This window comes from Plecotus auritus (assembly GCF_963455305.1).
Source record: "Plecotus auritus genome assembly, chromosome: 8".
NCBI classification, from domain to species: Eukaryota; Metazoa; Chordata; class Mammalia; order Chiroptera; family Vespertilionidae; genus Plecotus; species Plecotus auritus.
In genome coordinates, this window is record NC_137782.1 from 174,198,749 (window position 1) to 174,211,874 (window position 13,126).

Here is a 13,126-nt window from a genome sequence, read left to right on the forward strand (position 1 = left end):
TCCTTCCCGCGCAGGTTCCTGTTCACGGATTACAACCGCCTGTCCAGCGTCGGCGGGGAGACGTCGATGGCCGAGATGATCGCCACCCTCTCGGACGCTTGCGAGAGGGAGTTTGGCTTCCTGGCGACCAGGCTTTTCCGAGTGTTCAAGACGGAAGACTCGCAGGGTAGGGCCTGCCCCCTGCTGCTGGCACTGCTTTGCGTGGGGCCCAGGAGCGAGGCAGCGGGCAGCAGACACCAGACGGGTCACGGGCCGCCCCGCTCAGCAGGGTGTGCTGGGGCTCGGCCTGCACGTCCTCAGCCGTCGCTGTCTTGCAGGGAAAAGGAAGTGGAAGAAGACGTGCTGCCTCCCATCCTTCGTCATCTTCCTGTTCGTGCTGGGCTGCGTGGTGGCGGGCGTCACGCTCCTGGCCATCTTCCGAGTGGACCCCAAGCACCTGACCGTGAACGCCGTCCTCATCGCCATCGCGGCCGTCGTGGGGCTGGCCTTGGTGCTGAACTGCCGCACCTGGTGGCAGGTGCTCGACTCGCTGCTCAACTCCCAGAGGAAGCGCCTCCACAGCGCGGCCTCCCGGCTGCACAAGCTGAAGAGCGAAGGCTTCATGAAGGTGCGCTCGGCAGCGGCGGACGGCTGCCATGCGGGGCACCCGGGCCCTGCCCTCGGGGCTGTGGGGCGCAGTGCTGCAGCGGCTTCGGTTTCCGCCCGGCTTTCTCCTGCGGGAGCGCTTATTGACGTGGGAAAAGCTGTAACGAGAGCGTGGCTTTTAAAATAGACTTTGATGAGAGACGCAAAGGAGCCGGTGATGGTTCCTTCACGGCGTAGTTCCTCCTAGTGGCGCGGGTCCTCTGGGCCTTGGGCACGCAGCCTGGGCCCTGCAGAGCGGGGGCCTGAGGACAGCGTCCTTGAGTAAAAGGCCATGTCCCGTCAGGAGCCGCTGCGGTTGGATCACGTAGATTTTCATTCAGGTCTCAGCCTTGTGACCTGCGGAGGATGTGATCGCGGAAAGAAGTCACTCAGCCCAACTTAATACTCTCCCAAAGGCTGTGACGGGGTCCCTCCTGGTGTGGGAGCTGCTGTCGGTGTGAACCGCTGCCCCGTGGAGCCCTCACTCCGGGGTCGGGGGACTGGGCGGCAGGGAGGCCGGGTGTGGCCTCCTCTGGGGGCTTCTGTGAGGCTCTCAGAACGCGCCGCCCTCAGCGCATCTCTGTCTCTCGTGCAGGTTCTCAAGTGCGAGGTGGAGCTGATGGCCAGGATGGCCAAGGCCATCGACAGCTTCACGCAGAACCAGACCCGGCTGGTGGTCATCATCGACGGGCTGGACGCCTGCGAGCAGGACAAAGTGCTGCAGATGCTGGACACGGTGCGCCGCCGGCCGCGGCCCTCAGGGCGGGGGAGGGCTGGCTGCGGGACAGCTCCCGGGCCATTTGAAATGCGCTTTTTCTTTTGTGAAAATAACCATCTTCATGCAGAAACAGCGAGAGTGACTGCGTAGACAGGTGTAGATAGCGTGAACGTGCTGGCGGGGTGAAAGTGAGTGGAGGCTCGTGGTCCCGCGTGGCCCAGCGTCTGTGCAGATGGCGGGGAGGCCGGAGAAGCAGGGCGCACAGTGGGCCGTGTTTGTTGGAGTCGCACATACGCGCCCCTTGGTGAGGTGTGTGCTGAGCGGCAGCATGTGACGGCACAGACCAGCGCCCCGTGCCTCGCATGTCCCCGTGCCTCCCAGCGCGAGCTGAGCTCGCCCCGCCTCGCCTCGGCCGCAGTGTCCCAGACCGACGGGAGCAATTGTTTCCTTGGGGGTGTCACTGCCAGATGGTGGAAGACCAGATGGAGACTTCTAGGACAGCTGTGCTCAGATAGCATAATACTTGGATGAAAAACAGCTTTTTTGTGTGTCTGTTTGTTTTTTAATTTTTTTATTAAGAAGGAAGGGAGAGGGAGGGAGAGAGAAACATCAGTGAGGAGAGAGAATCACCGATTGGCTGCCTCCTGCACGCCCCCTCCTGGGGATCGAGCTGCAACCCGGGCATGTGCTCTTGACCGGAATCGAACCCAGGACCTTCCAGTCTGCAGGCCGAAGCTCTATCCACTGAGCCACACCGGCCAGGGCTGAAAACAGTTTTAAAAAATAGCTAGTCACCAAAGGGTAACACGGATTTTGGAGCGAGTGTCTGTGGCGTTGGGCCATTTAAAGTTTGCACCGCGAATGCACGTTTCCCCTCCCGCAGGTCCGAGTGCTGTTTTCCAAAGGGCCGTTCATCGCCATCTTTGCGAGCGACCCGCACATCATCATCAAGGCCATCAACCAGAACCTCAACAGCGTGCTGCGCGACTCCAACATCAACGGCCACGACTACATGCGCAACATCGTGCACCTGCCCGTGTTCCTCAACAGCCGGGGGCTGAGCGGCGCCAAGAAGTACCTCGTCACCTCCACCACCAACGGGGACATCCCCGGCCCCGACGCCACAGGTGCAGGCCAGCCCCGGGGCGTGGGCGCAGTCCTGTGGGTGCGGCTCGCCTTCCCCTGGCAGGACGTGGGGGTGCGGGGGAGCAGTCCTGTGGGTGCGGCTCGCCTTCCCCTGGCAGGACGTGGGGGTGCGGGGGAGCAGTCCTGTGGGTGCGGCTCGCCTTCCCCTGGCAGGACGTGGGGGCGCGGGGGCGCAGTCCTGTGGGTACAGCTCGCCTTCCCCTGGCAGGACGTGGGGGTGCGGGGGAGCAGTCCTGTGGGTACAGCTCGCCTTCCCCTGGCAGGACGTGGGGGCGCGGGGGGGCAGTCCTGTGTGTGTGGCTCGCCTTCACCTTGAGGGCTGCGGGCGGCCGCTTCCCTTAGCTGTCCCGCAGCGGGACGCTGTGCTAACGGTGCTCTTGGTGAATTCCCTAAGGGACACAGGACGACGCCGACAGAAGAGTCTCCCAGATCAGCCTTGGGGAGATGGCCAAGCTTGGCAGCAAGACAGCCCTCAATAGACGGGTAAGACGCCGTCCCTTCTGAGCCCGTGCTTGTGTGGCTGCTCCTCAAATAAAACGAAGCTGGTGGCGCTGCACCGTCTTGTAAACAGGGCACCACGCTCGGCCACTGCGTGTATCGCCGGGTGCCTTCCCGCGCCAGGGGCTTTGAGGGCTTGTCCCCTACAGCCTCGTGGCTAACGAGGAGTCCCCGTCCCTCCCGGCCGGGCCTCGGGCCGCACGCCGCCCACACCCAGACCCAGTGAGCCCGGCGGCTCGCCCAGTGCTGAGCTCGGGCCGTCCCGGTGCCCGTGGCACCACAGCTGGGAGGGGGCCTTCCCCTCCCCGGGGTGCTGTGCCCACCGTGGGTCCCTCCCAGCCCTCTGGTTCCCCTGTCCTGCCCACTCCCAGACTCCTGGTGTGGAGCAGGGAGCGGGCCATTGCAGGCCGCCGTGGCCGCAGAGCTGAGCCTGGCTAGGTTGGGCTGGCGCTGATGGCACTGTCCTAGGTGGTTTTGTTTGGCTTACGTTTGTTAGCATTAAGCTTGGACATTGGCATTTGAACACGTCTCCCGTGACATTGTGACGTTCTGATTTTATCCCCTACCCTGTGCAAACACGGATGCTAATTCGTGTGATGAGCGGCAGTTGATGACGCTAAATCAAGAGCAGGGTCTGACCTCCTGGGCTGAACATCTGCCCTGGGAGATGCGGGAGCCGTGAAGTCCCGCCGGGAGCTGCGGGCTCCATCGTTCGGAGCTCTTGCACACCCTGTGCCCCGCACGCTCCGTGCAGCTCTGCTCGTGGGGTCTCCGAGGCGCCGGGCTTGCCGGCTGATCAGCTACGAAGCTCGATCCCTCTCTGCCGCGCCAGGGCCCGGGGCGGCTGCCGCCTGCCGTGTTCTTTCTAAAGCAGTGGTCAGCAAACTCCTTAGTCAACAGAGCCAAATATCCACAGGACAATGATTGAAATTTCTTTGGAGAGCCCAATTTTTTAAACTTAAACTTCTTCTAACGCCACTTCTTCAAAATAGACTCACCCAGGCCGTGGTATTTTATGGAAGAGCCACACTCCAGGGGCCAAAGAGCCGCGTGTGGCTCGCGAGCCACAGTTTGCCAACCATTGTTCTAAGGGCCTGAGCTGCCCCGGAGTGATGTGGCTCTTGCTGGTGCCACCCCGCCCTCGGCCCGCAGGGTCCGGCGTGTCGCTGTTGGGTCGGGAGTCTGTGTCAGCGTTTCGGGGAGCCCGCGTGCCGGCGTGCCGCTCACTCTCGGCTCTGTTCCTCAGGACACGTACCGCCGGAGGCAGATGCAGCGGACCATCACCCGGCAGATGTCCTTCGACCTGACGAAGCTGCTGGTGACGGAGGACTGGTTCAGTGACATCAGCCCTCAGACCATGCGGAGACTCCTCAATATTGTTTCCGTGACAGGTGACTTCTCTTACCGTCTCACCGTGGACAAGCTTTCACGGTGATGAAGCAGCTCAGTTGCAGAAACAAAGGGAGCCCTGTGCTGAGTGTGTGCACTGCTGAGTGCCAGTTTTGTTTGCTTTAAGGGTGTTTAGGAAAACCAGAGTGAGTTTGACAACAGAAATCAACCGTCGGCTGTGCACTTACTTCAAAACGTGACAATTGGAAGAAACCTCTGATTTCATCTCAGGTTTAACTGGTGGAAGGTGAAGGCCCTGGCCCAGCGGCCGGACCCCCTTTCCACGGAGGAGGGGCCCAGCCGCGGTGCAGACAGGCCGAGGGGGTGAGGCCGAGGGTGCAGGGAGACCTGGGGGGGCGGGCATGTATAGCAGTTGCAGGGAAGGGGGGATTCATTTGAGCCAGAACAACTGGATATACACTGATAATGACCAAGTAAAACAGATAATGTTCAAACTTAAAAAGCAAGAATACCTGCGGTTTGGAATCCCAACAAAATCGGGGATAGGAGGATGAGGCAGCAAATCAAGGCATGAGCCGAAGTTTGAGGATTGCAAATGGCTGCCCGCCGGTAAGCTCTCCCCGGGCTGCATCCGGAGCCGGCTCCCAGGAGCCCCAGGTAGACGGGGTGAGGGAAAGAGCGAGTCCTGTGGACACGTGCTGCCATCCGGTCGGCCATTCCCCGAGGCCCTTAGCACTAGAAATGGAAGTGGGGGCTCGCACTCACCCATACGAGAGCGAGAGTGGACGCACGCTGGTTGGCTCAGGCCAGCAGCAGCCTGAGGGTGGGCTGTCGCAAGAGCAGCCGCTGTGCTGCGTGGTATGAGCAGTGCCCGCTGACCTCGGACCCACGGTTCTGAGAGACTGGCTGCTGCCGGGGGGCGGTCAGTGCAGCACCGGGGGACTCACCGAAATCACGTTACAGTTAAACAGGACTGGGTGTAATTCTGGGGGCTTCCCAGTAGAGCTCTTTGGACTGTAGAAGCTATTTTTATATATTTATATACACACACACCAGAGGCCCTTGGCCTGGCCTGCGGGGATTGGGCCGAAACCAGCTCTCCGACAGCCCCTGAGGGGTCCCGGATTGCACGAGGGCAGTTCTCGGGTGACGCACCCTGAAATCGGGCTCCCTCCTCTCTGGTTCCGGGTGCATCACCCGAGAACCGCAGCTGCCAAGTCACCGCAGCTCAGCAGCTCCTGCGTTGAGCATCTGCCCCGTGGTGGTCAGTGCGCGTCATGGCTACCATTCGGAGCACCTGCCCCCTGGTGGTCAGTGCGCGTCATAGCTACGGGTCGGAGCACCTGCCCCCTAGTGGTCAGTGCGCATCGTAGCTACCGGTCGGATGGTCGGATGTTTGCTTAGGCTTTTATGTATGTAGATTTACATTTAGTTAGTTTGAATACATTGTGTAAATTAAATGGCAAATTTTAAAGATTTAGGGACGTTAAATGATCTGTGACTATGCTCAGTGTTTTGCCCTGCATAACATCACACGTCTGTTAATTCACAAATGTTCTGGCGCTCCTTACAGGGCGGCTGCTGAGAGCCAATCAGATCAGCTTTAACTGGGACCGCCTTGCCAGCTGGATCAACCTCACGGAGCAGTGGCCGTACCGCACGTCCTGGCTCATCCTGTACCTGGAGGAGACGGAAGGGATTCCGGATCAGATGACCCTGAAAACCATCTACGAAAGGTACGGAGTCTCTTTACGTTTAACTGGGTTTTACATCGAGTTGACTTTTCAGAAAAAAGTTAATGCACATAAAGCAAAATGAATGCAAGGTACTGGCATTGTGTATAAAATGTGCGCTTCCAAACTCAGTGGACGATTCTCACCAATTCATTTCCTTCGGAGCTGTGTTAGCACAAGTGGACATCCCATCGTATGACACTTATAGCTTCCTTCTCCAGTGCGCCCTCCTGTGATAAAATGTGTGATTAACAGTCCTAGTGGCTTTACGTACTTATCTCTGTGATACGCAGTGCCCAAGCCATTATTACTTGTTCCCAGTTTACTTTTCATTCTAAGTGTCTTCACGGACTGTTAAGGAGGCTATGTTTCCCAAATCCTCGGTGCACGTACCTCTCAGCTTCGTGCCTGAGGGTTTAGAGGCTGTGCGTGCCGGTCGGAGCAGGTTCTGTGCACTAACTGGTAAAGGAACTTACTGTTCTTTTGTCCCGTCGTTTTCTTCACTTGTGTGGGCTTGCTGGGAGCTGTCACCGAGCTTCGGCAGCGGTCCCTTCCGCCCTCTGTGTGGGGGGCCCGGGGGGGGGTGCGGGGTGGGGACAGATGGGAGCAGCACCTGATGCCCCGGAGTGGACTGTTTCCTCCGAGACCCTTAGCGGCCCGTCCCACGCGTCCTTTGTTCTTACACCGGAGCGTCCAGGAGGGTGTTCCGCTGGGAGGTAAAGCCCACGTGCACCTCAGAAACGACTGCAGGAAGCAGCCACGTGGGGTTCAGCCAGCCAACCGGGACGTGTTGTCGGGATCAGGCTACCGGTCCTGTCGGGGATGGAAAACTTTCGCTGAAACTGCTGTTCCTGCCGACGGAGGATGGCTTTCCCTCCGAAAGCTCTCACCCTCGTTTTCATCGGAGCGTGTCAGGCTCTGTGACTCCCTAACGTTCAAGGCAATTTCCAAAAAGTGACATTTTCATTAAAATATGTCTTACGGACAAAAGAGAATGTATCACCTATATGCAAAGAGAATAGTACTTTTTCAGTCTGTGAAGAGAACACTTGCCAAAGAAATCTTTTTAGAAAGCATTTTTATTATACAAAGACAACTACAGGATATTTATATTGGAGGCATAATGAGATGGGGAGACAGTTTGCCACTTACTTACCCATCCTGTAGCCCTCAGCCCGCATAGGGCTTGCCGTCTATGAACGGGTTGGGTTCAGGGGGATTTTGAGATGCTCATGCCCCCCCCCCCTTTTTTTCTTTTAAGAAAACGGTATGTCTTATATACCTACTGATACTTACAAACGTTTGTAGATACTTTAAGGAAGAGAAAATACAGTGTAGTAAGAACCTTGGAGAATTCATGAAGAACTTGACTCAAAAGAACTAAATTTAAGATGATTTGAATGAAAAACTATGGGAAGAGAATTTGATCAACATTGAAAAATCATGTTGGAATATGTTAGAATAATATCGATGACTGTTTCTAGTTAACTGGAGTTGAGTTCTTTGATGCCATTGTTTGTCTTTTAAATAAGAAAAAGTTTTATTTACAGCAGACAAAAAGCAGCAGTATATAATTGATATTCATTTATTTTATTAAAGAAATCTGACTTGGTAAAAACAATCAGAAAATAGTGTTTTTAACGCTAGTAGTGAAATTTTTTTAATCCATAAAAAGCCTCATTTACTTTTATAGCAATTTGATGACACAGCTGCTTGCTTTATTCGCTGAAAAAGAAAATGTTGGCTCTTAGTGTTTGGTAAAATTGCTTTGTTAAATTATTTTCTAAATTGTTCAACTTTTAACAAATGACATTTGATATAACACTGAAAAGCAATTTCAGCTAATTAAGTAGATCCCTCTATAAACCATTGGAACATTAAGATGACATACTGTTCATTCAAGATTATTTTAATTGGTACAATTATTGTAATTTCCTTGCAATTATGTGTTGAGCTAAAAGCTTTTGTCTAGATCATTTGAGGGGTGTTTTTTTTGTTAACATATATTTAGTAAGAAGAAAGGGAGTAAAATTAAAACTGTAGATTAAGATCTTCTGTCTACTTTTTATTATAGTGTTTTAGACAGCCACTGAAATATTTTAGTTATAAAACTTTATTTCCCATATTTTCTAGAAAGCAATGACAGAGGTTTTGAAAGGATCACTTTTAAGGGTTTTCATGAAGATAACTTTTAAAATTTTTGTTTTAACGCTGCTTAAGAAGTCTTACTCAGGATGCTATGGTCCGAATAGTTTTGTGATAAGGATGATGCCAACCTTTATTTTGATACCGCGTATTCATTTTTAAAAACGATCAAATGCATTTTGAGAGAGCCTGAGGATGGTAGCCGTCTTTGATTTCATTGAAATAGCTATTTGTTGAACAGACATAGAAACCTTTATATTAAATTCTGTATCTTTATTTATTTATTTACTCATTTATTTATTTTTTTGTTAATCCTCACCTGGGGATGCTTTTTCCATTGACTTTTCTGGGAGAGGGGAAGGGAGGGAGGGAGGGAGGGAGAGTGGGGGGAGAGATAGGTAGGTAGATAGATAGATAGAGAGAGAGAGAGAATCGGTTGCCTCCCACATACCCCAACCGGGGCCGGGAATCGAACCTGCAACCCTTTGGCCCTCAGGCTGGGCTCCGGCCACTGAGCAACGCCAGGCGGGCGTTGGGCATTTGTAAATCATTCAAGTGGTGCTAGTTCTATACTTGAAGATATTTTTACACAAACCGTCACATCTTGATATTTCTGCCTGATACTCAGCAGAGCTCTCCTAAGCTTAACTATCGCTTCTCGGCATCTCACGCCTCGCAGCTCTCACTCACCACCTCCTGTTCCCTCATGTTCCGGGCGATGGTTACTTGACCCCCAGCCCCCGACTGTGGCCCCGATTACGCACGAGTGTGTTTCTCTGCATGTGGACTGACAGCATGAATTTGAACGGCGTGCAACATCGGACGCTAGCTGCTTAGATTGTGAAAAGTTCTCTCCTTTTAGCACAAAGTACATCCTTTGTACTGACGGCTTCCCCTTCATTTCGGTTTGGACGCTAAATATTCATTCCAAACACGCTTCCCGCGTGCCGCTGGCGTTCTGCGCCCTTTGGAACGGAACGCGGTCCCGTCTCGGGGAGGCGGGTGCCCCGTAGGTGTTCGTGTTGTCAGCTCTCGGCACTCATCACACCGCTGTCTCGTGTGTAATTGCTGGCTCCATCTTTACTCTGAAAACACACCGCCCTTACGTATTCATAACGCAGACACTTCATTCCCCAGTTCCAGCTTACGGATACCTTATCCTTTTATAAAGAGGCCTGGTCTGCGCAAAACCGCGAGTGCGTCCGCAACTGCAGCAGGTTCCGACGGAGAGCGCAGAGACTCGGCTGTGATGTCTGCCCCGAAACAGCTGGCGCCTCCGTTTGCTTCCGCCTTCCGCCGTGTTTGTGGGCGCCCGTGCCCGTCATTCTTTCCCAGGAGGCTTTTCAGTCGCCTTCCTTCCGCTTTCCAGAGGGTGAAATGGATTTTTAAAATATATTCCCATTTAAACTTGTCACGATGCCATTTTTAGTGTTTAATGCTAATGTAGAGCAAAGGAAGAATTTTAAATGCTCCGAAGTGTGTGTTTCTAACTTCAGCATGGAAAACGCAAGTACATTAACTAAGGCTCTTTGAAAACAGAAATAGCAAAATCAGTTTCTCGAACGTATATATTTTAATGTGTAAAAAGTCATTACCCTTGCAGACTTATAGTTTACCTTATAATACAGTAAGAGCATTATGCATGTTTACATTTTAAAAATAAATCTCATTAGTGAAGAATTCAAATTCACCAAAATATTAAATGTGCTTTAGAGATCGGGTGGAGGCTGATTTCCCCTGAACTGATGCCTTTCAGCGGAGGCTTGTGATCTCAGCGTTTCAAGTAAAAGTGTTTTTATATTGTTCACGACCTGAGAGCAAACCAGTCACTACAACAGAAACGCCGGCTAATGAGAGGCAAGTGAGGTGCTGCTGTCAAGCCGCTGAGTGGCCTGTTAGCAATACCCAGGAAATCCACCAGGTGGCAGTGTTTGCTCTCCTCTCCCGGCAGGAAGACCAGGGAACACCGAGTTTAATGTTTAATGAGCGTTTCCACCGCTCACGTTCACTCTCCGTTTCCAGTTCTTCTTAAGGCGGCTCCGCAGGACGCTGATAAGCACGGAGAGTCGTGTTGCAGGCACACCAACAGTCGCCTGACCCTAGTCAGGGGTGGGCAAACTTTTTGACTCGAGGGCCACCATGGGTTCTTAACCTGGACCGGAGGCCGGAACAAAAGCATGGATGGAGTGTTTGTGTGAACTAAGATAAATTCAAAGTAAAGGAGCGGAGGGGAGAGCAAGAGAACCCTCCGCTCTTTCGGCTCCGCGGGCCGGATAGAACAGCCGAACGGGCCGGATCCGGCCCGCGGGCCGTAGTTTGCCCATGCCTGTGCCTAGGTCGTTTTAAAGCTCAGCTGTGCCCCTTTCTCCGGAAACCCTTCTAAACTGACGTTCGGGAAAGGGGTGGAGATGAGAAAAGGGGGTTCTTATTGGTCTCACAAACTTGTATTTACGTTTAAAAAATACCACATCCTCCACATTGTCGGGTTTGGGTCCTGTGCCTAGCAAACAGTAGGTCTCTGAGAGGAGCTGTGTGAGGAAGGGCTTGCTTTAGCCTGAGATTCCCCGGGCAGGCTTTGAGGTCAGTGCCTCTTTCTCTCCCCCGTTCCTCAGCGCCGTATGGCGAAGCGTTGGCTGTCTCTGATGAGCCATGAGAAGCTCCCGGAGACTTCTTAAGGCAGCCGCACCGCGGACACCCTTCCGCGTGGCGGCACCTGTGGCACTCTCAGCGCCTCCCAAGCAGCTGTGGAAGGGGGTCTCGCCTCTCCCGTTGGGGCGTCTCTGAGCCGTAGTGTGAGGCTCGCTGAGCCGTGAGGGCCGCTCCGCCTTTCCTGAGAGCCCTGCTCCCGGCCAGGGGCTCCGAAGCATGTGCTGTCGGCCTCGGGTCCTCCCTGGCCCTAGCCTGGGGGATGTGCGGTTCGCATCGGAATCGCTGCTCTGAGCACTCGGCAGTAGTGGGGCCGCCTCAGGCTGTGGCTCCCCCTGGAGACCTTTCAAATGTAATCTTTCGCAGAGTCCCGACAAAGAAGGCAGAACGAATATAAATGAATCGATGCAGGTTCTGGCACCTCTAACGAATTCAGTTAGCCAGGAAAAGGGGCTGTTCCGGGGGGGATCTCCCTGAAGCGTGTGTGACTTGCAGTCCTGCATGCGCTGGACGTGCACCTCTGTGTGCCCCGCCTGGCCTGGTGGCGTGGGACCAGGGGGACCTCACGCTCACAGCGGCGGGTGTTTTCGGTTCATCCGATCCAGACGATTGGAAGACGAACGGGGGTTTGCTTCCCACACCAATCATCGATAGGTCGTGGAGATGCTCCCGGGAACGCTTAGTGGGAGTGCTGGCCTGCATCTCCCCGGCCGCCCCTGGGCCACGCACCGTGCGTTTCTCACTGGTTACTGGTCTGCGCTCTGGCACATACGGTGGGGCACTTGCTGGCATCATCTGTGAACAAAAGAGTGTCCGTCTGGGTGAAAGAAAAACGGTAAAGGGCTTTACACACGCACACGAGAATGGAGGAGGAACGTGTCCACGTCGGGAAAGGACAGAGGCGGAAAAAGCCAGGCCAGCTGGCAGCTTGGGTTCAGGCGTCCGTCCTCTTCAGTGCCTTCGACTCGAGTGTGTGGCGGTCTGTGTATTCCATGCGTGTTTTTATTTCTCGGTTACAGTTGGCGCTCGGGATTACTTTGCATTAGTGTCAGGTGCACAGCGTGGCAGTTACAGTGACAGTGATGTCATCTGCAGAACGGCCCCTCCCGTGCGTCTGGTGCCCCCCTGGCGCCGCGCGTAGTTCCTGTCGCTTTATGGACTGTGTCCCCAGCTGCACTCAACCTGCCTCTGACTGTCGTGGAACTGCTGGGCTCTGCCAGCGATTTCTGTGGCAACTTAGACAAGTGCTTTCACGGTCTGCGTTACTTCTCCCTGGTGAGACCGGCTTTGAACACGTGAGGCAAACACATTACATGCTTGCAGTCGGAAACACACGCGAAGGCGAGGGCGGAGGTGTGCCCAGGCTCTTTCTGCGGCAGCTCCGTGGGCCGTGGCGTGGGCATCCGTGGGCGTGGGCATCGTGGAGGCTGCCGCTCTGCCCCGCACGCAGAAGCCTCGCTGTTCCTCTCACCCACGCGGCGTCCCCGCCCGGCGGGTGTGGTGGTGGCTGCGTTAGTACTTGCGCAGCTGCGGCGGGCGGGCGGCGTCTCGGACCCCTCACTCCCTGCACACGGAGGCGCCCGTGGGACCCTGTGAGGTGGTGGTGTTCGGGTCCTCGGAGCGATGACAGCTCACAGGATGCTGCTGCGTGGCAGGCTCAGAGGTCGTTTCGGACTGAACACCTGCCCGACAGGAAGAAGTGCCTGAGAGCCCTGGAGGAGCTAGGGAAGAGGAAATGTTTTAAAAAAATATATTTTATTGATAATTTACAGAGAGGAAGGGAGAGGGATAGAGAGTGAGAAACACCGATGAGAGAGAAACATCGATCAGCTGCCTCCTGCACACCTCCCACTGGGGATGTGCCCGCAACCAAGGTACATGCCCTTGACCGGAATCGAACCCAGGACCTTTCAGTCCACAGGCCAAGGCCCTATCCACTGAGCAACACCAGTCAGGGCGGGAAAGAGGGAATTTAAAAACAATTCAAATCATGTGCAGAAATGAACCCGAAATGGATCCTCGTGCGCTTTCCCGAGCACAAGGCGCTTTCTGCCCGAGGGCGGGTCACGGGGTGAAAGTGGGGAAAGGCTGGCGCCCCCGGAGCAGCGCCGTTGCTTGCAGTTCGTTCCGGCCGGAGCTCCGGGCCGGAGGGAGTCGCTCGCGTCTGTGCCCGGCCCCGCGGATGCGATGGCGGACAGACCACGCGTCCGGCTTCGCTGGGACTCCGGGGTTTACAGCCTGGGGGCCGGTGTGAGGGAATAAAGCC

General features: G+C 54.9%; 1 protein-coding gene across 11 annotated transcripts in view; it reads left to right on the forward strand.

The window, feature by feature from the left end:
• KIDINS220 (kinase D interacting substrate 220) overlaps positions 1-13,126 on the forward strand; it is a 59,488-nt gene that overhangs the window by 26,498 nt on the left and 19,864 nt on the right. For all 11 annotated transcript variants that reach the window (XM_080684422.1, XM_080684428.1, XM_080684430.1 and 8 more), the window contains exons 16-22: positions 15-166; positions 318-607; positions 1,220-1,360; positions 2,226-2,469; positions 2,883-2,971; positions 4,233-4,377; positions 5,910-6,072. In XM_080684422.1, coding sequence (XP_080540548.1) covers positions 15-166; positions 318-607; positions 1,220-1,360; positions 2,226-2,469; positions 2,883-2,971; positions 4,233-4,377; positions 5,910-6,072 — 1,224 coding nt within the window. The remainder of the gene's footprint in view (positions 1-14; positions 167-317; positions 608-1,219; positions 1,361-2,225; positions 2,470-2,882; positions 2,972-4,232; positions 4,378-5,909; positions 6,073-13,126) is intronic.